General features: G+C 33.0%; 2 protein-coding genes across 3 annotated transcripts in view; one reads left to right on the top strand and one right to left on the bottom strand.

The window, feature by feature from the left end:
• The window catches only part of LOC143229159 (ELMO domain-containing protein 3-like), a 146,997-nt gene extending 138,889 nt beyond the window's left edge, over positions 1–8,108 (top strand). Inside the window, exon 10 of the mRNA XM_076461076.1 lies at positions 7,904–8,108. Within this exon, the coding sequence (XP_076317191.1) occupies positions 7,904–7,955 (52 nt within the window). The 3' untranslated portion in view covers positions 7,956–8,108. The remainder of the gene's footprint in view (positions 1–7,903) is intronic.
• The window catches only part of LOC143229158 (uncharacterized), a 72,835-nt gene that overhangs the window by 7,608 nt on the left and 39,852 nt on the right, over positions 1–25,375 (bottom strand). The window contains exons 4-8 of one of the 2 annotated variants that reach the window (XM_076461066.1): positions 23,418–23,602; positions 15,584–15,686; positions 8,167–8,334; positions 5,580–5,752; positions 1,565–1,773 (exon numbers count right to left, since the gene is read on the bottom strand). In XM_076461066.1, coding sequence (XP_076317181.1) covers positions 1,565–1,773; positions 5,580–5,752; positions 8,167–8,334; positions 15,584–15,686; positions 23,418–23,602 — 838 coding nt within the window. Of the gene's footprint in view, positions 1–1,564; positions 1,774–5,579; positions 5,753–8,166; positions 8,335–8,825; positions 10,451–15,583; positions 15,687–23,417; positions 23,603–25,375 lie in introns of those variants that run through there. The other variant, XM_076461068.1, reaches the window with a different exon arrangement.

Raw genomic sequence — 25,375 nt, 5'->3', positions numbered from 1 at the left:
AGAATGGAATATTTGGTTGTTATGGATGGATGAGTCTAATTTTGAGATACTTTCTTCAAAGTGTATGTTGTACGTCCAGCAGCACAAGGTCGAAAAATACCTACCTCAATGTACAGTACCTCCTATGTAGCATGGGGAGGCAGTGTGACGGTTTTGGGTAAGTTTTTCTGCTGAGGCGACAGGAGATATTTGTAAAATAGATGGAACCATGGACAAATGTAATCACCATCAGATATTCATGATAAATCCAGTGGTCTGCGTATTATTAGTAAAATATACAACTACCAACAAGACAATGACCCCAAACACTCATCCAATGTATAGAAAAATTACTGGAGTTATTCAAATGATGCAATGACCCCCAAAGATCCCCGATCTTAACCCATTTGAACAGATCTGGGATATGATAGGTAAAAAACTTGACAAATCAAATATTACTTCCAAAAATACTTTATGGGAATGTATTAGAGACATTTGGAGTAAAATATGCAAGGACACTTAGATTAAATATATGACAATGATGCCTAAAAGATTGTTTATAATTATTTAATCCAAAGAGGGACATAAAATATTAACTATTTGCTGAACTCATGTACTTTCACTAAGTTTCTGTTATACTAATATGAAGATTAATAAAATGTTGACATTTCGCCTATGATCTCCCGTCCATTGTTCTTTGAAAGTAGCCTTTGTCCTAACACACTTGCACATTACTATATATTAGTGTAAACAGAAGTGAATTCTGGTTTTGGATTGTGTAGTTTATAATCTCTAATATTGTAGACTCTCGCTGTAATATTTCTAATCACCGAAAGATCTATATGGTTGATCGATTAACAATTGTTAAGTAGTTTAGACATAAGTTAAACCAATGTTGTAATCATTGATATCGTTGTACTAAGTATCTATATTCATATAGAATATTAAAGAGTCCCAGAGAATACTGACACGATGAAACTAAGTAAGTCTAGTGGAGAGTTGAGAAAAGAGACAAGGTTTGTGCACACAGCAAACTAAAAGGGCTGGTCAGAGACACCTATGGTTTACGCTTTGTTGTATTTAATTTGGAGTTATTGCACTAAATTGACCACAAGTAAATTTTCGTTATTGAATTTTTAAATGGAATTTTCCTCAATAGCACTACTTGAGTGAGGAAATATGTGAGATTTCTCATAGGATTTTACCGTCTAGAAGATTTTTTTACTGTTAGTTCCTCCGTATTGAGTAAGAACACTGACGTGTCCTCTCTCTAAGCCCCCCATTGCTGATTCTTCCGATTTACATAACTAAAATCAGAGTTCAATTCCCCTCGATGGACACAGCAGATAACCTGCTGTGGCTTTGGTATGAGAAAACACACTTATAAATAAACGACACTTGTGCTATTAAAACTTCTCAATGGGATACTGGTACTGTAACCGTAAAATAAAACAATTTAAATGATTTCACTAATATATTTTTTTGTCTTTTTCTGCCTTCTTGTGTTGAACAAGGTTTCTTTTTTTGAGCTTATTAAAAATTCCAATATAATACACTTTTTCCATTTTGGTTAAACATTACTTACCAGTTCCAAGGCTCAGTCTAATGCCTCCCAGGAAGTCATTACTAGTTATTTTGTCGTGGTCCCAAATAGTAAGCTCAAGGCATCTGTCCTTGAGGTCATCTAAGGTAAGGTTTTTGTAGACTAAGGTACAGTTCCACTCAGGGCGGCAGGTTTTTTTAAGGACAGGCGTCTTTTGTTTTGACTTCTTGGACTTGTCTGGTAATAAGTAACTATGGAAATTGAGAATTTCATATTTGTTTTACATGTCTTAAATGTTTAATAATAGTCAAAGCCACGGAATAAAGAATTCGATACAATAATTACGCACCAGAGAAGAGGGTGAGATTATCTACTCCCTTAGTAACAAACACTGGAAAAGGAACTAAGATATATACAAATGACAATCGACATTATCAAACTTACAATTACCCTTAACATATAATTGCACATGCTTACTAAGTTAACTAGCTGAATACCTGTTATATGACGGTAAATACTGATTAGTATTTATTCAGAAAATTAAATATAAATGACTCTTTCATGAGCAAGTTTTTTTAAAATTTAATTATACTATAGTAAAACTATATGTATGAGGAAAGTTTATTATTTTGTTAGTATTTCACGAAAACAAAATTTTTGTGTATATTTGGTCATTTCGTATAAGATGTCTTCCATCATAATTTTAAGTTATGTATATTTTTTGTTATGTTCAAATCTCCTCATTAATAAAGCATTATAAATTGAACCATGCTAAAAGATTGGTTCTCGAGAAATATTCCCACACGATCAAATGTCTGAGTCTACGATTTATTAATCGTGATGGTAAAGAATTTGAAAGACAAATACATAATCGTATAAACTTTCATAGAAAATGTCTATAAAATTTTGACTAAGTTTTTAAATGTCTCTTATTTAAGGTGAAAATTTAAATAATAATGTGTTTTGGCGCTGTCTATTAAGTCTTGTTTGAAAACCATTACAACTTTTATATGTGACCCTGTGTGCTAACTTCTTTATTCAAAATAATAATTTGTTATTCAAATCCCGAATTTAAATATCATGTTAATCTGTTGTGTGTTTTTTCTTATATTGTAAGGCCTTGTTTTAAACATAATAAGCTGATAATTTAAAAAGTTATAAATAATCCCCACTCGACTGGAATTTGAATGAGAGACTTTTGCGTGAGACTAACCACTGAGCTAATCTGAACGTTACAAACAGAAAGTAGCTTTTATATATACCTAGATATTATTGAAACTATACGTAAGACAACCCATTATCCTTAAAACACTTTCAGGTTATACTAAGTTAAGAATTATAATTTTTATTTTGGTAATTATATTTCGTTAACAGGTTATAGGTGTGCTTTGCTATTACAGTAAAACTAGAATTGAAATATTCTAAATGAACGACACTTAATACATGCGTGGACTAATTAGCAAGTCATAAATCCCTATGGTTCAGGAATAATTAGGTTAAATCTATCCTGGAGTCGATACTGAACTCTGGTGTCAATGAATCACTGACAACTATGAAGCAGCACCCACCCCCATTCTGGCTCTTTTAACTGGATTATGGAATTAGTTGTCACTGTTATAATTCAGCTGAAAGTGCAAAGTATATACAGAGGCGTCAGGGCTCTTTCCTTTAATCCGTTACACTAAAGTCTTAAGAATTTATTCAGCTTATTCATTGCTGACCTAGTATGAGCTTCCAGTAAGAGTTAAAGAATGAGATGAATAACTTCATTAGTAGTTTTACTGAGATAGAATATCATGCCTATTACCTGTTATTGTAATATACTCCATTATACCTGATGTATCATAAACGATTAACATAAATATTTTTACCATGCCTTCAATTAGCTGGTTTCAAGGGGTGAAAAACCTTATCGTACGAAAATTAGTGGTCAGTAAAACGTATAAGAAATGTTACGAAGACATTAAATATTGTTTTAATGTATTTTGTACTAATATTTTATTTTCACCTACGTTGAGCTGTCAAAATTAAAACTTAACTGTCAATGCTGTATTGTTTAATTAAAAGTAGTTACATAACAGTGGCAGGTGTTTTTAAGTGGTTCTCTATCTTTCGGTTATCAAAACTTCAGAAGAGCATATATATAAACCTTATAGGTTCATGATCTTAGGATTTATTACAAATGTGGTTTGTTTTGAATTTCGCGCAAAGCTACTCGAGGGTTATTTACGTTAGCCTTCCCTAATTTAGCAGTGTAAGACTAGAGGGAAGGCAGCTAGTCATCACCACCCACCGCCAACTCTTGGGCTACTTTTTTAGCAACGAATAGTGGGATTAACCGTCATTTTATAACGCCCCCACGGCTGAAAAGGCGAAATATTTGATGTAATGGGGATTCGAACCAACAACTATCGGATTACGAATCGAGCACTGTAACCAACTGGCTCCATATGTGACTGAATATTTATATCAAAAATACAAACTATTTCATGAGCAGTAAGAAATATCTTTTTCTATAATAGCATGAGTATAAACCTTATACTAATTTGGTAAAAGTCTTAAGTGTAACATGAACCTTTCTCAAAAACGTTAATGTATAGAAACTATTCGTAGTGTCTCAATTGCATTTAAGTAAAGCTTTTTCTCTATCCTGTAAAATAACTATGTTGTCAATACCTGCATTTATTATCAGTTTTTGTTGCTTTTTCAATAATATAAATAAAATAATGGCCAGAACATGTTAATGTATTTTATACTAGCTAAAGTACCCGTCCACAGGATGGAAGTTATGTAAACTCATGATTAATAAAAGGTTATCGTAGGACATGAAAAACTGTTTTCAAAAAAAAAAGCTCATAGAAACTTCAAATCAAAATGTGACACAGTAAATACGCAAGTGTCTCTGCATGGACCCAAGAAACTTTCATGCCAAATTTGATGAATTTCCATTAAAATACGGTGAAGTAGTGTTGAAAAAAAAACGCCGATAAAAACTGAAAGTTTGAATGCATCTCTCCATGAGACCAACAAACCTTCTTGCCATATTTGGTGAAGATAAATTCACAGAAGGTAAGGTACTGGAAAATGCAAAACTAGAAATTTGCATATAACTCTATATGTTCCCAATGAATTTCCATATTAAATTTGACGCTCTCCAGTGGAAGCAACCGGGTTTCAATACCCGTGGTGGGTAGAGCACAGATAGCTCTTTGCATAGCTTTGTGTTTAATAACAAACAACAACTAAATTTATGAAGATCTATCCATCTACAGGAGGTAAAGTAGAGGTAAAAAAGGCAAAACCGCCCATAAAACTGCAAACTGCAAACTGAAAATTTGTACGTACACCCACATGGACGTAATGATTTTTTGTTTTGAATTTCGCGCAAAGCTACACGAGGGCTATCTGCGCTAGTCGTCCCTAATTTAGCAGTGTAAGACTAGAGGGAAGGCAGCTAGTCATCACCACCCACGCCAACTCTTGGGCTACTCTTTTACCAACGAATAGTGGAATTGACCGTAACATTATAATGCCCCCACGGCTGAAAGGGCAGGCATGTTTGTGACCGGGATTCGAACCCGCGATCCTCGGATTACGAGTCGAACGCCTTAACACGCTTAGCCATGCCGGGCCTAAATATATTTTATAAAAGTCATAGTTATTCCTCACGTAGTTTATAATATGAAATAGACTATACCCTACTTTTTATCTCCATATATAAGTTTTTACGTATCTGTGTGCAATTATTTACGATTACATTAATATTAATCTCAGTTCTTTCTGAAGCCAACGAAAAGACACCCGCTGGTATAGCGATAAGTCTACGGATTTACAACGCTAAACTCAGGGGATCGATTCCCATGGGGGAGACCTAGCAGGTAGCCTAATGTGGCTTTGCTATAAGAAAATGCACACCAATTAAATATGTAATTTAAGAAGTAGAATGGTAAATTTTAAAACATGAAAGATAATGCATATATTATTTCAATTTAGTATTTGCGAAATATTACGGTTTTATAAACTTTGGAAATACCGTTACCTATGTATCTGTTCTTACCTTTTACAAAAGGGATCTGAAGTGCCATTTGACCGAGTGGCTATTAGGTTCTTTGCCTCCTTTATCAATACATGAAGTTCTCCTGTTCTGCTTTCTGAAGATTCATCAGTGACGTACTTCAGAGCCGTCGTAAATGTTCCCTTGTAACTTAATAAGGATTCCGAACTTTCCGTCTACAGTTATATTAACGTTACTCCAATTATAACTAGCTTTTTAATTATGATCAAGAATGAATTCATTAGTTACTTTATGAAATGCATCATGTTCATCAATATAATTATCATTTTGAATATAAAATAATTTCTGCAATTGCAAATTATTTGTATATCTTAAAGTATTATAAAATAACTTATTTACAATTAACATTTATAGCTCTGTCTGAGTTGGATAACAATGGCGAGATGATATATCGGTGCAATAATATGGTTCTATATTTACCACATTGTTTACACTGTGTCGTACAGGATGAGTCAAAACTATTTTATAAATAACACAAATACAACACAGTTGTTGTTGTTTTTTTCAGAAATATAATTTCGGATAACAAAACTGCATTCAACGTACTTTTATAACTGATTTTTAACTTACCCGAAACATAAGCTGTTATTAATTTATAGTAAAACATTTGAATTTTCTGAGTAACGAACAAATATAATTAACATAAATATAAATGGTTAGGAATTACGTATGATTGTTTGTTTCAGATATTTTCTCAAGTCATCCGTAATTTTGAACACACAAGTTAAAGGAAATGCAGCTATTTAACAGCATCCATAGACAGCTCTTGAGCAAATCAAAAGTGAGGTTAAACTGTCATTATTATGACGTAATCAAGGTTCCAAAGTGCAAAGCATGAGCTATAGCAACGTAGCGCAAACCATAGATTCTTGAATTCACAATACGCACGCTAATCATAGGTTTTTGTGTTTGTGTGCTTTTTTTTAATTTCACGAAAAGCTACATAAGGGAAGTCTATCTGCGCTAGCCGCCCCTAGTTTATCAATGTAAGACAAGAGGGAAGGCAGTTAGTCACTACCATCCACAGCCAACTCTTGGGCTACTCTTTTACCAACAAAAATTGGGAGTGACCGTTACATAACGACATCCCTAGGCTAAAAGAGTGAACATGTTTAATATGAGGAGGATTCGAACTCGCACTCCTCAGATTACGAGTTGAGCGCCCTAACCACCTGGTTATGCCAGGCCGCGTTAATCATATGACAAGCATTTTAAAAGCTGTTATTTGTCTTTCTACAGAGTAAATCACGTTATCTTTAGTTGGAAAAGAGCATAATAATATATGGACCTAGTAACGGCAACAAGCTATAAGCAGTTGGTAGGTTTGAAGTTATTTTTAATAACATTCAATAAAAGTTCATTATCCCTCAGAGTGAGTTATTTATTTATAACAACCTTAGATACAGTAGCGTATTTAGATAGGAGGTGGCTCGACCCCAGGATCTATGGTCTTAATGGAAGCCTATTGATAATTTTTATTCTGTGTAAAATTACATGGGATATATGGCTTACAAAAATGATTAGCCCCAGCTACTACTTGAATACTTATGCTCGAATGGTATTAAACCCTGAATATGGCAACACAGTGGATCCCTTTTCTTTTTCTGTGCCAACCGTTCAAGAGATGTGTGTCATATTTACTACAAATATGTTGTGCACCAGCTACCAAACAAGCTGATTTACCATCAACAAAACTGTATGAAAATATTTTATTTTTCGGTAAACACAGAAATAGAAACACACTGTACTCTGGCCTGTTCTGTACCAGAAAAAACCTAATATAAAAACTGGTATTTAAAATGATTTGAGTTTAAAAAGTGATTTCAATAACTGAACTTACTCCATAAGTAATGGAAGTAACAAGGTGAAATTTCAAAGTTTCAAAGTAAGACATATGTTTACCAAGTAACTTGTTCAGATAATTGGGTGACATCTCGAAACATTTACAACTACGAAAACAATACGGCTTTGATAAAGGACTTTCCACAGATTGCAAGAACTACAGAATTGTTAATTGAAAGCAAACCTTGTGTAAGGAAAAAAAAAACTTTTGCTATAACAAAGAAAGTATTAACTTTTGAGCCTAACTAATATGATGAAGATAGTAGTTTAAAGCCTCAAAAGTACTAAGAAGTATCTACGTAAAGTACTAAAATCATTTTTTGATGTTGTATAAATTCTTCATGAAATGTTTCGTAGATAATTTATAAACATTAACTATGTATATATAATCAGTGGTTTTTGCACCAAATGCACTTCTAATTACCATTATTCTGTCTCTTTTATATGGTGTTGATCAACTGAAGGATTTCCAGTTCTGGAGCCTTACGTCAGAGTCTCATTAAATTTACCAAATGAAGGATCCTTCAAAGATCAGAACTCGTCCAACTATTTAAGTTTAGTTTTATTATAACTCTTACCTAAACGTGTCTCTGAAAGAACGGGGTGACAATTAATTAAACGATTTTTTTAGTTTAGTGATCTTGTAGAACTTCGATTCAGATAGATTCAGCGAATTTGTCTCTACTAAAGAACAACTAGTTCAAAACAATGTTATTCTGTAACTTACACGGTCTTCAAGTGAGTACCACTGTGGTCTTGGATTTGAATCGATCAATACTTCCTTCGTGAGTGGAATCATAACTTCTCCTAAAAAATCATTTCTTCCAAGTTTGTCACTATGCCACACAGACAGCCATAAGGTTCGACTCTCGAGCTCATTCTTTGCTACACGGTACTAATGAAATAAGAAAAACAATTGTCAAACATACAGGGGTGGGAAAAATTATTGCATCACTTAATTTGGTTCAGATTTTTCTTGGTTCCTTTAATTTTTGAGGTATGCAAATTTTACATTATGGAAATTGCATGGTGTAACCTGTTTCATATTTCAGCCATTCAAACACATTTGTATTTTAATTAAGAAATCAACCGTGACAAACATATTACAGCAAATTATCAACGAATAGTTGGAAAGTACAAAAACATATATTTAAAGATACCGCCAGTAATGTAATTGACAAAAAGTAGTCACAGAATCTTTTTCTTGTTTTAATATTTGGTTGTGTTCCCCCTTGCCTTGATAGCTGTTTGACATCACAGTGCTATAGAGTTCACGGTGGAATGATTTCACGATGAACTGAGTTTATGATGCCACACATAGATTATGGCTTCATACAGTTATAATGTGTTTACCAGTTTCTTATCTATCATTCTGTTACCCATTACCTTCCAGAAGTTTTGATAGAGTTGAGATCTGAGTTGTTGTCTGGCTAGCGTAGTATCTTGGTCCTTTCCCTTTGAAGATAGTCCTTTACCAGAAGCGATGAAATAAAACCTAAAATGTCTTTTTCAGTACAGGTAAAGTGGAAATTTCCTCTTTAATTCACGTCTACTGTATAGAGTGCAGGAATATACTCTTTAGACTTGTTGCACGAGCAGAATCATCGTGGAATGTGTACTGGCCAGCTCTAACAAAGTGATCCTGAATATTTAGCTTTAACTGGAACTTTCAGAAAATTGAAGCGTCCTCATCCTGATCATAGTTTCTGATACTGAATGGAAACTCTTTTCCACGTCAACGTTGGACAAAGTGCTTTCCATCAGACCCGTGCAGGATGAGAATTGATTGGTTTAAAAATATAACTTTGCTCCACAAATCTTCAGTCCAGTCTTCCTATCCTTTCTTTTCAGCTGCTCCACGAGTCAGTCTCTCTATATTTCAACACCTAGCGGCTCACTGTACGTTGGTTAAGTTTAATTATTTTAGAAAACCAGCTTTTTGAAAGACTCAAATAAACAATTGCTGCTATTTTATTGTGGAATTAACTCATAACCCTTGGCCATGGTAGCTTCACACGCACATTGTAGCAGATAGATTTCTAAACTGATTCTCACCAAAAAGCTCTATTTATGGCCAAAAAAGCTTCTAAAGCCATATCCAAACAGAATATAAAGTTACTTATGTAATAACAAGACTGTATTGCATCATCCATGAAACACATTTTCACCTACATACACTTGGGCCTAAAACAAACGATGATTCTGAAACAAAAAGTGAACAACTGATGTATGCAATAAATTTTTCCACCACTGTAATTATGTCGATTTATTAATATTAACCCTTTTGCTGCATTTTGCAAATAAAGTCGCCTAATTTTTTTCTTTTCTTTAAGTGCGTAAGTCGACAAAAGTCCACAAAGAAGAAGAAATTTGTCCGGCATCACGTGAGATGCTTTACGTTAAGCGACTCTTGCAGGTTACCGCTGATTGAAAGCAACAAATACTGTTAACGAAAGTAACTTTGAATAAAACATAGAGTACACCTTACGGAGCGCACAAACACTAGCTGTTAGCTTCAAATAATGTAGCTTTAATGTTTACTTAACAATGTAACATCGGTATAAGCATGTGTGCGTAAACTGTTTTAAAATCCGCCAGAAGAACATCTTATGATCAAAGAAAACCTATTAAACGGATTCTACTGTGTAACTTTAGAGAAGTCTGATTTCCGAAATAAACTGTAACTGGTGCTGTTGCTTGGCATGCTGTTCTAGACTGCTCGGTCAGTTTTGTTTTTTGGTTGTGACACTTGTGAAGTCCATGTCTGTGACCTGCTTTAAGTGTCCCTTTCCTCTGGATGGCACAATCCACTCACAAGGCATTGATGTGCAAGCTGTGCTGTGATGTCTCTTTACGACAGCTTCCATGTAGAACAAAGTTGCTGCTACGTGGGAGCAGACTTCGCCTATTCCAGCCTTGCAGGTGCAGTGGGAAGATATCATCTCTCCATTCCTGCAGCTAGCAACCCATGGCTTTAGTGGTGGTTCGTTTAGCCGCTGAGAGTGGCACACCTGTAAAATAACAAATAAAATATTAAGTTGTGTATATATAAGCTTTTAAAGACAACTGGGTATCAGGTTGGGATACATGTGTCACTCAAATAATAAAATAATATAAAAAATAACAGAACAGTTAAATATTAAATTATTTTTACAGAAACCTAACATGGCTATTGACCAGCTTTAACGGTCTATGTCTACTTATACTATTTATTATCTATATATTGATACCGTACCAAAAATTAATCATAAATCAAAAATTAAGTTTTGAAACAGCCTAGACAATTAGGTGTCTTAATATCATTATACAAACATGTATAGAAGTGCTCCTAGGCTAGAGCTTTGACAACAGTCAGTACACATGTAGTACAATAATATTGAACCATTTATTAAAATGGGGGCCCTACTTTACTTCAGTATCTAGTCTTCGTCTAAAATGTAGTTAAATCTATCATACAGAGTACATGATACATGTATGTAATATAACATGATGTACAAACCTTTGCTGTAATGATGACTTTATCCGACGTTGCCCTGGTTATCTGGACATTCTGTACAAATCCTGCCACAAAGTACTTGTACGCATCAAGGCTTTTGTAACCTTTTAGACTTTCATTTGTATAGGTGGAAGTTCTGTTTATCAAATATATATAAATGTCACCATATGTAATATTTGGCAGATCTACTCCGGCAACAGTCTGACTCTGAGCAACGTTGTCTTGGCTTGATATTACTGGCGTAAATACACGTGGCGGGAGCATATACGGGTGTCCTACACCCAGTTTCTTCACTTTTTCCTCATACCTGGCCTTTTCAGCACCTGTCAGGTGCGCTACAAGTGATGAAAAGCCAGCGGCAGCAATTTACATGTGAATAGTACTGAATACAGCAGTTGTTAACTCGTTCAGTCATGCGGGACACTTGCCACCCAATATGGCGGTATGTTTACAAACCTCGTTGTGGTCACGTGACACTAATAGGTTCACGCAAAACCTCTTATAATAGCTGAAAAAGCGAACATATTCGATAACGGGTCTTGAACCCACAGCCTACAGATTGCGAGTCAGCGCTTAACCATCAGACCACGCCAAGCTTGATAATATTAAAATGCGATACAGATTATTCAAAAGCACATGTTCCTCGTGGGGCAGCGGTACGTCTTCGGAATTATAATGCTAAAAGCACAGGTTTGATTCCCCTAGGTAGATATAGCATATAGTCCGATGTGGCTTTTCTATAAGAAGAAACACACACTCGAAATACCACGTAAAAAATTACATAATTATCTATGTTATTGTAGGACCTTTTATTTCTTAAATGAAATAGTGAAATGGTTTTATGAGCTTTAACATATATATTACAAATTATAGTGATAATTTTTGGTCATGCCAATTGTAAATGTTTTAAACATTATATCTAATAACATTAGCTGCCCTAATTACGTATCTGGCGAACATTACGAAATTAGCTCTGCAGCATTTCCACCTCGATTAGATAATGTGAGCAATTGCTGCAAACAATCGAACATATATTTAACTATCATAAATCACTTGATAGTTTGGAAAGTAAGGGTCACAACATTGTTTCATACTACAGACGTTGTCAAAATCCTAGCTTCGATATAGACGTGCAAATAATCCATGTCTTAGTGATTACATCGAGTTATATTAGCTGTTCCAACTGTATTGTAATAAATCAGTGTCCAAAAATGTTCTGTTGGCATTTATTTTATCATGACACAATATGATGATGTATATAGCATCTCAAACACTACGGTGTCTGTCATATTCCAGCCGGCCTAATGCACTCTGGTAATAAACAAAAGGCTTCGTTTACACTGGATATAGCATCATTAAAATCACTAACTTCTTCTATGATCTTCTCAGGTGAAGTGGTCATGATACATACTGGTCAGAAAAATAATTCTAAATAACAGGTGAAGTAAAAAAAAACGTTATTTGGAAAAAAAATAGGATTTCTGGCTTTGAAAGAGTGGAAGAAAGAGACCAATGCTATGTTAAAACAGAATAAAAAGTAATCATTATGTATATCAAGAAAATTCAAAGATGATGAGTGCACAAGGCATTAGGCACTCTAACAAAACCTATGCATTACTCACGTCACGTGTTATCATTAGTGAATTATATGAATGATACAGCCGTTAGGTGCTGTTAAACTTATTCACATATGAACAAAATACAGTACTACATGATGTTAAACTATATTGTTAGTTCATCAACATTTTTCATGAAAAAGAAAACCGACCTATATGATACTAGGTAACCTAGAATACCAGAAAGTTATCCACATACCACTCTATTGTTAAAATATCCTTGTGTTTCCGCACGTGTATATAGGTAAAATGCGCGAAAATTTAGGCGATAAAGAAATATACTAAAACCGAAAAAGAAAAAAACAAAAACATTTAGTATGCTCCACGCACCACAACTCTTTAAAACTATTCTTTACCCCCATAATTTAAACTTTCGAATGATAATTCTATTACGTGTTTCCTAAATTGAAATTTATCAACATATAGGCACGGTACAATAATGAAATGTATCACCTGCTTTTACTCTAACGTAAAACAGCCTTATCTAACCCGTTTTATTAATAACATTAAAATGTTGTTTGTTTGTTAACCACAAAACTATACACTGGGTTATCTGTGAGATGCCAACCACGGGTATCGAAACCCGATTTCTAGCGTTGTTTATCTGCAGACACACAACTACGCTTCTGAGGAACACCATTAAAATATGTAACCGAGTGATCAAATCTATTTATATTCAATTATAAACTGAATTAAAGAGATGAATTTGTGTGTTCTAATGAAATAACATAACAATCTATCAGTTTTAAAATATACGGTTTCTTGATATATGTCTGTTCTCATGATAGTGTTTTGCAAAGAAGAACTGTGCCGTTATCTTTTTTTTTTTTCCTTCTGAAAAACGTATATGAAAACCAGTGAAAAATTACAAATTGCAAAAGACAGAAAATAGAATATTAATGTGGTTGTGAATGTTTTAATTTCATTTAGCTTTTGTCACAATGAGAAACAAGTGTCTGTAACCTTTTTATCTTGGAAGAAGAAACGATTAGTATGATAGATGAGTCATTAAGAATCCTTCAAACACGACGTCTAGTGTACAGTTGATTATTAGAATTATTTCCTGGTGAGAATGTGGCCAAGTCTTATGAGAAGCACTGACAGGCCACAAACTGAAATACTGTTTCACGTAAACAGAAGCTATTCTCGTTCGGGATAAAGAAAAGCCAACCTTGAAAGAAATATACATTTTCCGTGTTCACTTAGATTTCGTTCAGGTCAGGTGCTGCTGTTCGTTGTTTATCTCAAAATAAATTATGTTTATTTCAAAGTGAATTCATTCCATTCAGTCTCTACTGTTATCTAGAGTTTTTACTTCAAAGCTGATTTAATCAAACTGTGCTCACAGTTTCTCTGAAATAAACAGTTTTCAATCTTAATACTTACCTATCGGATTATCTGAAAATACAACAAAGACGAATTGGATATTTATCATTATATATATTATGATTTTTTAATTAAAAAAATCCATGTTAATATGTTTTGGTTTATGGCTTGAATATTTTATGGTTATAATATAATTAAGCAGAGGTTGAAATCTGCTGTTTTTAACGCAGTCCTTCCTGATGGTTTTGTTTATTTATTTAACTTCATTTTGATATAAATTATTTACTTTCACTAATATATGTATATGTATATATACTCCTTAGAAGACAGAGCTTCCTACATGGCTTACGGTTTTTGCACTATTTTGTATTAAATATTTACTCATTTTTCGCTTCTGTGTGATCGGTTTATTACAACACATTATATACACCCTTGTGCAAATTAATTGAAACAGATGGTCATTTTACAATCTTTTCAGCATGGCGGCCGGTGTGGGCTCGCTGGACCCGCTGATTTCCTTTAATAGTCATTTTTTCACACAGACGGCGTCATTAGCTGTGTTTTGCAGTACGGTAGATCTATTTATGGGATATATGACGAAATTTTGAGGAATATTACGTCATTCGAAATTGCTTTAGAAGGGCAAGGAGACCAGTCAAAAAACAACTTCTTACCAACTCGATGAAGAAAAAACGGTATCAATGTGGTCTGAAATACAAGAACTAGACGCAAGAACAATGGAGGAAGATATTATTCAGTGACAAGACTCATTTCTTCGTACACGGTCAAAAAAGTCTGCATGTTCGCAGATCTCCAGGTGAGAAACTTCGAGAATCTCACATCAACCAGTTCGTAAAACATCCCTTGAAGAAGATGTTTTGGGGCTTTTTCAGCTACTATGGCGTCGGAGCCTTACATATCGTAGACGGTATGATGCAAGGATCACAGTACATCGAAGTTTTGCAGAGAAGAGTCGTTCCAGAATTGAATAAGAGATTTCCAGATGGATCTGGCATTTTTCAGCAAGATCTGGCTCCGTGCCACACATCGAAACTTGTGAAGAATTTTATAACTAGAACGCGAATAAAGGTGCTGGACTGGCCTGGAAACTCTCCGGACTTAAATCCTACTGAAAATCTTTTGGCGATTTGTAAAGAAAGACTTCGAGGAAAAGAGTGTACTGAAAAAGATAAGCTAATTGAGGCCATAATTGATGTGTTACCGCGATCCAAAAATTAGTAAAGATTGCAGTCAACTCGTGGACTCGATGCCAAAGCGGATTAATGATCTTCTGAAAAATAAAGGCGGTCATATCATGTATCAATTTGTGAGTAATTTTTGGATTCTCAAAAATAAAACGCAAAAATTTTTAAAAAAATCGTAATTTTCCGTCTTGTTTCCGTCAATTAATTTGCACAAGGGTGTAATATATACATATTTCACTTTTGATTATACACACAAAATAACTTTTTTTAAAGTTTGTATATTGTTAAGCACAAAACTACACAAACGGTTATTTGTACTTTGCCTATTACTGCTATCGGTACTCGATTTATCACTAAGTAAAAATTCAGACTTACCGCTAAACCATTGGAAGGCATTTTAAAACTTAGAATCATTCAAGAATGGTGTTGAAAATGACCATAAGCTGTTAAATTAATAAACAGATATAGGCAGACAGACCAATTATCTATATGTAAATATACCTTCATCACTTCATCAAATACTGGAGACAATTCATTTTTCTTTACTTTAGTTTTTCTTTTTCCTGTCTTGGTTCTGTCAGGAAGTAGATACAGCTTAACGTAGCTAGAGATAAAACGAAAAAAAAATCATATCTAGTTCTTACAATATCTAGACTTTGAAATTCAATTAAATTATCATTCAATATTTCACACTGTTGTTTGTAACTTTCTCAACCACTCGTTATACCCGCAAGCTCAATTACTAAGTAAAATATACTTTTTAAAATTATTTTGCATTATTTATGTCTATGAAGACAGTACGCAAAAAATGTAGAAAACAGAGTAATTTTTTTACTACTGTAGTGATTTGTATAAAAGAAGATAGCGAGCTCTAAGGCATTCCCAGTATAAAACAATATATTATCATTATAAAATAAATTAGAGCTGTAAACCATTCTCAGTTTTAAAAAAACGACAATAACAGAAAGTTAGAATATAAAATAGCTGTAAGACATCTTCAATATGAAACACAGTAGAGAGTTATAAGTCATCTTGAGTATGAAACCAAGAAGAGAGCTCTAAGCTATCCTTAGTATAATACAAAGTAGAATCTGTAAGTTACCGTTAATTAAAACACAGTAGCAAGCTGTATGTCATCCTCAGCATGGAACAAAGAAGAGAACTGAAAGCTATCCTCACTGTAAAACGAAGTGAGTTGTAATTTATTCTCAGTATGAAACAAAATAGAGAACTGTAAGTCATCCTTATTACGAAAAACAAAGTCGCAAACTATAATTCATATTCGATGTAAAACAAACTAGGAAGCTATAAGCTATCCTCAGTGTTAAAAATGTAGCAGATGGTAAGTCATAAGTTATGAGCAACACACAATAAATTAGAACCGTAAGTTATTCTCAGTATGAAAGACTAGATAATTTTAAGTCATCTTCAATGTAAAACAAGACAGAAAGCTGTAATATATTTTTGGAACGAAACAAAGCAGCAAGTGGTAAATCAGTTTTCGTATCAAACAAAGTAGACAGCTATATGTCATCCTCGATAAAAACAAATAGTAAGATTCAAATCATACTCAGTATCTAACAAAGCAGTGACTTATAAGTAATTCTCTGTGTAAAAGAAGGTAGTCAGCGTCAGTATCAAATAAAGTAGCAAGTTGTAAACCATTCTCGGTATAAAACAACGAAGCGAGTTGCAGGTCATTCTAAGTGAGAAACAGAGTAGCAAACGTAAAGCCATTCACACCATAAAAGACAGTAGAAACCTGTAAGTAATCCTAAGTATAAAGCAAAGTAATAGAATGGGAGTTATTTTCAATATAAAACCAAGTTTCAAGCTTTAAGTCAGCCTCAATATAAAGCATAATAGTAATTCACAACATAAACCAGAAAGTAGCGGCAAGTGTAAATTATCTTCAATATAAAAAGAGTGTTAAATTGTAAGTTTTATTCGGTATAAAATAACGTAATGGGTCGTAAATCATCTTCGGTATGATACAATTTAGTGGATTATAAGTCATCCTTAATATAAAACACAGTTATAATGTGTAAGTAAACTTTAGAAATAAAAACAAAATAGTGAATCGTAAGTCGTTATCAATACGACAGAAAGTAGTGAGTGGGATATGTCATCTTTAATATTAAACAAAGTATTAAGCAGGAGACTCTATCCTCAGTATTAAACAAAGTAAAGAACTGTATGTAGATCTCAGTATGAAACAAAGGATCAATCTATAAGTCATTCTCAGTATAGAATAAAATAATTAACTGTAAATCATCTTCAGTGTAAAACAAGGTAGAAAGGTTTATATGCAAAAACAGCCGTTTTCGCATATAAATTTCTCAACAAGTGGGTTTTCGACATCACTGATTAAGGTAGAAAGGTCTTTAATATAAAAGTAGAGCAGTAAGTCATTCTTTGTATGAAAAGAAAAAGGATTAAGCTGTATGTCATACACAATGAGGAGTTTTATATCTTCCTTAGTATATAACGAGGTAGTGAGTTGTAAGTTATTTTAATCACTACTGATGATACTAAAACATAGTTCTTAGTAAAACTACATCTTACAAAAACTTGCGAATTTTAATAAGGAAAAGAAGGTTGGTAATTCCACACATGGCAATGAACCATTAGGATGTATGTTGGGATACTTAAAAAGTAAAGGCCTTGCTATGGAATCTGAAGTTATTTTAGGATCACTACTTTATCGTGAATGTGCAAACTTAGAAACTACATTGAGCTGTATTGGTGAGTCGTGAAATCATGTTAGTAACGACCTCAATTTAGAATCTGAAGTTATCTTTAACTTGCCTGTTTAGCACTGTAACATTTATTATTGATTGCAGGCAGGTATTTCAGATTCGTTTTACATCTTTTTCATAATATGCTGTGTTTGATTGAAAGAGACATAGTAAGAAGTCAATCTTGGTGAGTCACTTGGAAATGTTTTGTGGCTAAAGTCTTATCATAATTTCATCAATTGTTCTTCTTTAGGTTTGGTTCATTTTTAATCCTTCAATCTAAAGTAATTTTAATATCATTCACATTTTCGTGAATATTGTAATAACTTTTATTAATTAAACGTATGTCTTAATCATGGTAACTAATATTCGCCATTCTACTTTTCTACCTTCTAGACATGATTATATGTTCGTGAATAAATAACAATGACTGTTTTCTTTAAATATAAAGTTGTTTTGCAGTCTTTTATTTATGTTGTATACAATACTGACATTATTTAGTACTAAACGACTCAAACAAAACATATCGACATATTTCACATTAAAATTACAAGTAGTTTAACGGTTAATATTTTCGTTTGCTTGCTCATAGTGAGAGTACTAATTCGTGTTTGAATGACCATATAAACAATGATATCAGAGTTGAGGTCTACATTAGTTTCAATTAACGTTTTAGTTTTTCTGAGTCGGTATATAAACTACATGTTGTTTTAAAGATGAAACAAAGTGTGACGTTAAGACTTCTACATTAGATATACACTCTTTTTTAGTTAATAATTTAGTGTTTTATATGTGTAATTACTCTAACATATGTTAGAGTGGCATTGGATGCCATCTATATTAATTTTCATTTAATACTTCAGTTTTATATATGTACCTACTACGAAGTGCGTTGTGCTAGAAAGATGAAACAAAGTGTGATCACATATTTTAATATTAGTTCTACATTAATTTTCAATGATATTTTAAGTTTTATCGGTTTACCTACTCTAAACTATGTTGTGTTTAAAAGATAAGCTACGTTAGACATGTACATTCAGTCTACATTAATTTTCTGTTACTGCTTTCATTTGTCCGTGTGTGTATACTATAAATTACTTTGTGTATAAAAGATGAAACGAAGAGTAACATTAGACAAATTCAATGGGTGGACGTTAATATCTCAATTTTAGTTTTTACCTGTGGTTGGATATACACGAATGTTCATTTTAAGTTTAATCAAGAATGTTATTTAATTTATATAGTTCGAGCATTAAAGTAAGTTGTCTTTAGAAGTGATAGTTACGGCAAGTTTACTTACGTAACTGTTTATGAATTATCTTGTATACAGTTCAATTGTTGTGAATGGATGTCATGTTACTCCAACCTTCTGAATTTTTCTCTTTGCTTTAGTCGAGTATTGTTGCATCATATAACATATAGCAGGATATAGAAGGTTCTAGATCACTGTCCAGAATGTGTAAATATATGTGTGTGTGTCTCTCGAAAAAAAGAAGATAAAGATAATTATGGACTGAGCCATCGTGAGTTTAGCCATAAAGTGTGTATAATGGCAACTTTTAAAGTGTAATAACCGTAAATTGTATTGTAATAACCGAGTAGAGAAGAATAATCCGTCTTGTCAATTGGGTTCTAAAGTAATTGAATGTATGGATGTTTAACGAAAAAGAAAATTATTTCAAGCTCTGGATTCAACTGTGGTGATTAACTATGTAATGAATATTTGCATATACGCTTGACTTGTTTTAATTACAATAATTTAAAAGAAGCAAATAGTGTGCTGTTTGTTTGTCATTGAAATTTATCGTCAACAAGTCACAGACAACTAATATAAAGAATCGCAACCCTAATAAGCCTTATATCTGTGCATCTTGTATACATTATATTTTGTTTGATTGATGAAACGAGAAGTGGTGTTAGACTTGTTCAATACATCTACCCGAATTTCCAATTAATATTTAATTTTTGCCTCTGTAGTACTATAAACCATTTAGTATTTGCAAAATTAGAGAAAGCGCGACGTTAGACTTGTACGTAATGCCTACTTTAATTTCAAATTTATATTTTGGATTTTCTGATTATTCACCCTAAACTATGTTGTCTTCAAATGATACGACAAAGAATGACGTTAGAATAGTTAACTGGGTCTACTTTAATTTTCATTTAATGCTTCACTTTTGACTTTTCGTTTTGTATATGCAATGTCTTTTTATAGATGATACGAATATTGACAACAGACTTTTTCATTGGTTGTACATTAAGTGTATGTTTTGTCTGTCTTCCTAATATGATTTATATTTTGTTTGAAACATGACAGAAAGAATTACTTTAAACTTGTACATTAGGGTTACATTTACTTGCAATTAATGTTTTAATTTTGCTTATGATTCTACTTTAAATTATGTTATATTTCAAAGATGAGAAAAATATGTTGTCTAGATTAATTTTTAGTTAATAGGTTAATTTGTGACATTGCAAATTTTATTCTTATTTCACTATGGTATTGTTTATTCTTCATTTATTATTTCTTCCATCATTTATTTTAACTGTAATTTTTTTATATCAAAGTGCTAACTCACTTGTATCTTGAGCACATTAGTTGATTTTGAGTATGTATGTATTATGAAATTGCATTAAATTTCAGTCAGATTTTTTTACGTTTTGCTTTTGCACCTTGTTTACACTGTATTATGTTTTATGGACGAAACAAGAAGTGACTTTAGGCTGGTTCATTGTGCCTATATTAATATTCAATAGGATAACTGCAATAGTTATATATTTTGCAAAGAGGAATCAAGATTTTATTGAACTAGCAAGAAGTTAAAACAATTACTTTGAAGTTCTTTGCCAATATTACTTTCAAACTGCTATTGTAAATTAAATTAAAGCATAAAACTGAAAGTGTAAAAGTTGTGAAATGCCAAACAAAAGGTATATTGATGGCATTAAAGAAATTTAAGGTAATTGCAATGGATAGTATAACCTATTCTGAAGCTGGAGCATTAGGAGAAGTACTAAAATTATACAGATTTATAATTTTTTTAGTGGTTTGGTATGATGTAATTGAACAAATAAATCAGGTAAGCAAAACTCTGCATAGTTTGATTATAAGATTTGGTATTGTTAGTAATTTATTCAATATCATATGACAAACCCTTCTGCGATATAGAGAAAATAGTCTCAAAGCTTCTACCAAAAGTGTTAAAAAAGAAAAATATATATAATTCATTTCAGATTTGCCAGTGATTCATATCCAACAAAAGAAATATAAAAAGTGTTTTTAAGTTACAGATGTAAGTTTCTCCATGATTACCTGCCTAGTTCAAGATTCCTGAGTGATGTTAAAGAAATTCAAAATGTAGAACACAGTGAATCAGTTCTGTCCAGCACTGATAGAACTAAGATGTTGACATATGTGTTTAACAAAAGAATCTGCAAACAGGTTCTCACACACATGGATATTACTTAAACATCGAACCTGGGAAGACAAGTAATCAGACTGAGACTTTGTCAGCTCCCTCATGTTAGCTTGTGAGGTCTGTGGAAATCTATTTCAGCTGACTCTTTTTCTGCTGTACATGTATTACAAATTGTATAGTGTATCACATTTGAATCTAGTAAGAGATGATAATATTATACATGAAAATACTTGGGCTTGGGCCTCAAATTGCACAATAGTCTTTTCTGGGGGCAATGCATTTTCAGTGACCTAGTATCCAGTCTTAAATGTGTTTAAGGTTTGCACAGGCTTGAGGAGATACTAGAAATGAAATGTAGAGGATCATTAATACTTCTATTAATTTCATTGCCACATGGGGGGAGAGATCATGTGGTGCACAGTGTTTGAAATCACAGTATTGTTGATGACATTCAATACAAATGATAACATCTTCAATGGAAAATTTCTTCACTCCCTCTTTGAAGGTAACCTGTTAGGTTATTATCATAATGTGTTCTTGATATGCACTTTCTTCCTACAGGTTCACACTTCATGTGATATACAACCCATATGTCTTCTTCTAGTGAATGATGTAACATTAAATTTATGTTAGTATGAGTCTTATAAACCAATCAGTATGCAATGTGACAAATTATTGATTCCATAAGTACAAATGTGTCTCAATTCTTTTTCAAAATGTATGAAAATGTGACTGGATGTAGTTTCATTTGCTAATATTCAAGATCTACATTTACATCACAAAATAAATGGTTTAAACTCTTCAAAATAGGAAAACAGATGGATCTCAATAATTTAGCATCAAGAATAATTTTATGGCAAAATGACAGTGAAATTTTTAAAGAATGTTATATTTTAATACCAATTGCATCTCAAAGAAAAGTTATGAAGTTTTTTGATGATGGTGGTCACACTAACTGTTTGTTAAAGAGCAAACCCACATTGGTTTATCTGCTGTGTCCACTGCAAAGAATTGAACCCCGAATTTTAGCTTTAAAAATCAGTAAACTTCTAACCAGGGAACCCTCCCATTGGAAAATAGATGTAAAAAAAGCAAAATTAAATAAAATGTTCAAAATAACTCAAGTGAGCCTACACACAATTTAATATAAAAATAATGTCATATGGTAATAGATAAGGTGCTTTCTGCAAATATATCCTAAGATAGTTTCCTTATTGATGAAGCAATTTCCATAGTTAATATTTTAAAAGTATAAACAATTATAATGTTTTGGTTGACTTCGTTATCTCCAAATTGCAGTTTACATCGTTTTTACTGAAATAAAAACATACTTATAAGAGTATATTAAGGACACGTAGAATGTTCTGGTCATAAACCCATCAGAAGTAGAAAAAATAGTATTACAATAAATCAGAAATTACTAATGATAATAAAAATCTAGGCTAAGGGAACAAAAGTGCATTCGATAGTAAAACTAGCATCACTTGATTTTTTCTACTAACTATTTCACAGCTACCCTGGTTTTAAATGTTAACTAGCATCACTTGATTTTCTCTACTAACTATTTCACAGCTACCCTGGTTTTAAATGTTAACTAGCATCACTTGATTTTCTCTACTAACTATTTCACAGCTACCCTGGTTTTAAATGTTAACTAGCATCACTTGATTTTCTCCACTAACTATTTCACAGCTACCCTGGTTTTAAATGTTAACTAGCATCACTTGATTTTCTCTATTAACTATTTCACAGCTACCCTGGTTTTAAATGTTAACTAGCATCACTTGATTTTCTCTATTAACTATTTCACAGCTACCCTGGTTTTAAATGTTAACTAGCATCACTTGATTTTCTCTACTAACTATTTCACAGCTACCCTGGTTTTAATCATTTGTTAACAGTCATCTTCTTTAGTCTTCATTACTTTTATGTTTGTGAACTATTAATGATTATTTAGCTTTTCTACCTTTACTGTAGAATTTAATGACTTTTGGTTGTAATTTGTGCAGGTGTTAATATATTTATAATTGCTAATTTCCCTTTTTTATGCAACAGTCTTTTCCTTAAAAAGTTGTATTAGTTTCCTGTTCACACCTTTCATCCCTCTTAGGAAGGTTATTAACTTTTTTTTATTATTTCCAATGTAATTTTTAGATGTAGATATGTCTTGCTACTTACGGGTCTGATTTGTTGTGTTTGGAGTCGACCGCTACTAAATCCCTACACTGAATGACATGGACAGACAGAATTCCAGACTCGGGCGAGAAGTGGATACTAAATAGAACATCTCCAGTGACTATCACTGACCCATGTCTACCTCCACCAGCGGCGCTATACACACTGTTCATGCTTTCACTGAAACTCTGTGGACAGAATTTCTTGTCTGATTAGTTGTCATCATTGGTACACAAAGAAACAATGTGTTTTTAAAATATCCTACAATTCTGCGAATATTACAATAAGAATAGAAAGTAGTATTAAAAAAATGACACACCCAAAATTCTGTAGCTATAGTAGTTGGAATGGAAATTGAATTTAAAAACTGTTAATACTGATTAAACAACGACCTACTTCTTCACATCAGGATCATTCATGTATTACAAACAATCTACTTCTTTACATTAGAAATGTTCCTGTTAAATAACTATCTACTTCCGTCCACTGAAACTATCCACAGATACACAATTTATCGTTGTTGTCTTAACGTTCTTAATATCTGTGTATAGTTAGCAGAGACCCGCAAGATATCTTAATATCTGTGTATAGTTAGCAGAGACCCGCAAGATATCTTAATATCTGTGTATAGTTAGCAGAGACCCGCAAGATATCTTAATATCTGTGTATAGTTAGCAGAGACCCGCAAGATATCTTAATATCTGTGTATAGTTAGCAGAGACCCGCAAGATATTTGCGGTCAAATTAATATCGTTATTGCGACAGTACTTCTTTAAATACATAATTTCTAGAATAATACCAAATAAAATTATAATCGCAAACGCCAAAGTGAAGTATGTAAGTCCATTTATCTAAGTTTGTTTGTTTTGAATGTCGCGCAAAGCTACTCGAGGGCTATCTGCGCTAGCCGTCCCTAATTTAGCAGTGTAAGACTAGAGGGAAGGCAGCTAACTCTTGGGCTACTCTTTTACCAACGAATAGTGGGATTGACTGTCACATTATGACGCCCTCATGGCTGAGAGGACGAACATGTTTGGTATGATGGGAATTCGAACCCGCGACCCTCAGATTACCAGTCAAGTGCCTTAACCACCTGGCCATGCCGGGTCCCTGATGAAAAGGAGAATCATCGACAAAATTAAAATACTCTAACAAACAGATTTTAACAGAGCCGGGCAGGAACCTGTAAATCTAAGTACCATGGCTGGGGTCTGTAAATCCAATACCATAAATTAAGGTAGGGTGGGGAAGAATGGGAGAACCCTAAGAAGACCCACTTTCACTGAACGAGATCGAATTAATTGCCATTTAATGCCCATATAAAATGCAGACTTGAGTTATGTTGAGACGTTGATACCTGAAAGATACTAGAAAGAAAGGTGCATTATGAGTCATATAACCTGCTGTCAGGTAGCATTACTGTGAGCGGTTATGGTCATGTGTGAAATTATAAGGTGAAACATATTTTTCCAGATGTGGGGAGTAGTTACTATTGAAAGAAAGAGTACAGTAAGATAGCTGCAATCAATTGATTTATTACAATACAAGTTGAAATACCCGTTAAATGAAAGGGAATGTTTAAACTTGATTGAAACAACGTAAGTTTAACATAAATTATATATTTGAGGGTGATAACATAAACTTGATCTCAAAGTTTTAAGATTCTAACCAAACTTCTTCTTAAACAACATTTGCAGTCGAACGCCTTAACACGTTTGGCCATGCCGGGCCTACTTGTCTGAGACCTAAGATTCTTTCACCCTTCATTAAGTACGGTGATACTCAATAAAAAGATAAATTAACAGTGTAACGTCAGTACGTTTTTGATTTGCTTTAGATGGAGTTGAACTTTACCGAACTTAATACCACCAATAAGTAAAGTTATAATTTTATCCTACAAACTAACGTTAGACTTTTTTTTAAAATTTTTTTACAATTTTTAAAATTGTAGTATGTTTGTG

This window comes from Tachypleus tridentatus, chromosome 10 (genome assembly GCF_004210375.1).
Source record: "Tachypleus tridentatus isolate NWPU-2018 chromosome 10, ASM421037v1, whole genome shotgun sequence".
Taxonomy (NCBI): Eukaryota; Metazoa; Arthropoda; class Merostomata; order Xiphosura; family Limulidae; genus Tachypleus; species Tachypleus tridentatus.
The sequence above is the reverse complement of the archived record's forward strand: the minus strand, read 5'-3'. Positions and strand labels throughout refer to the sequence as shown.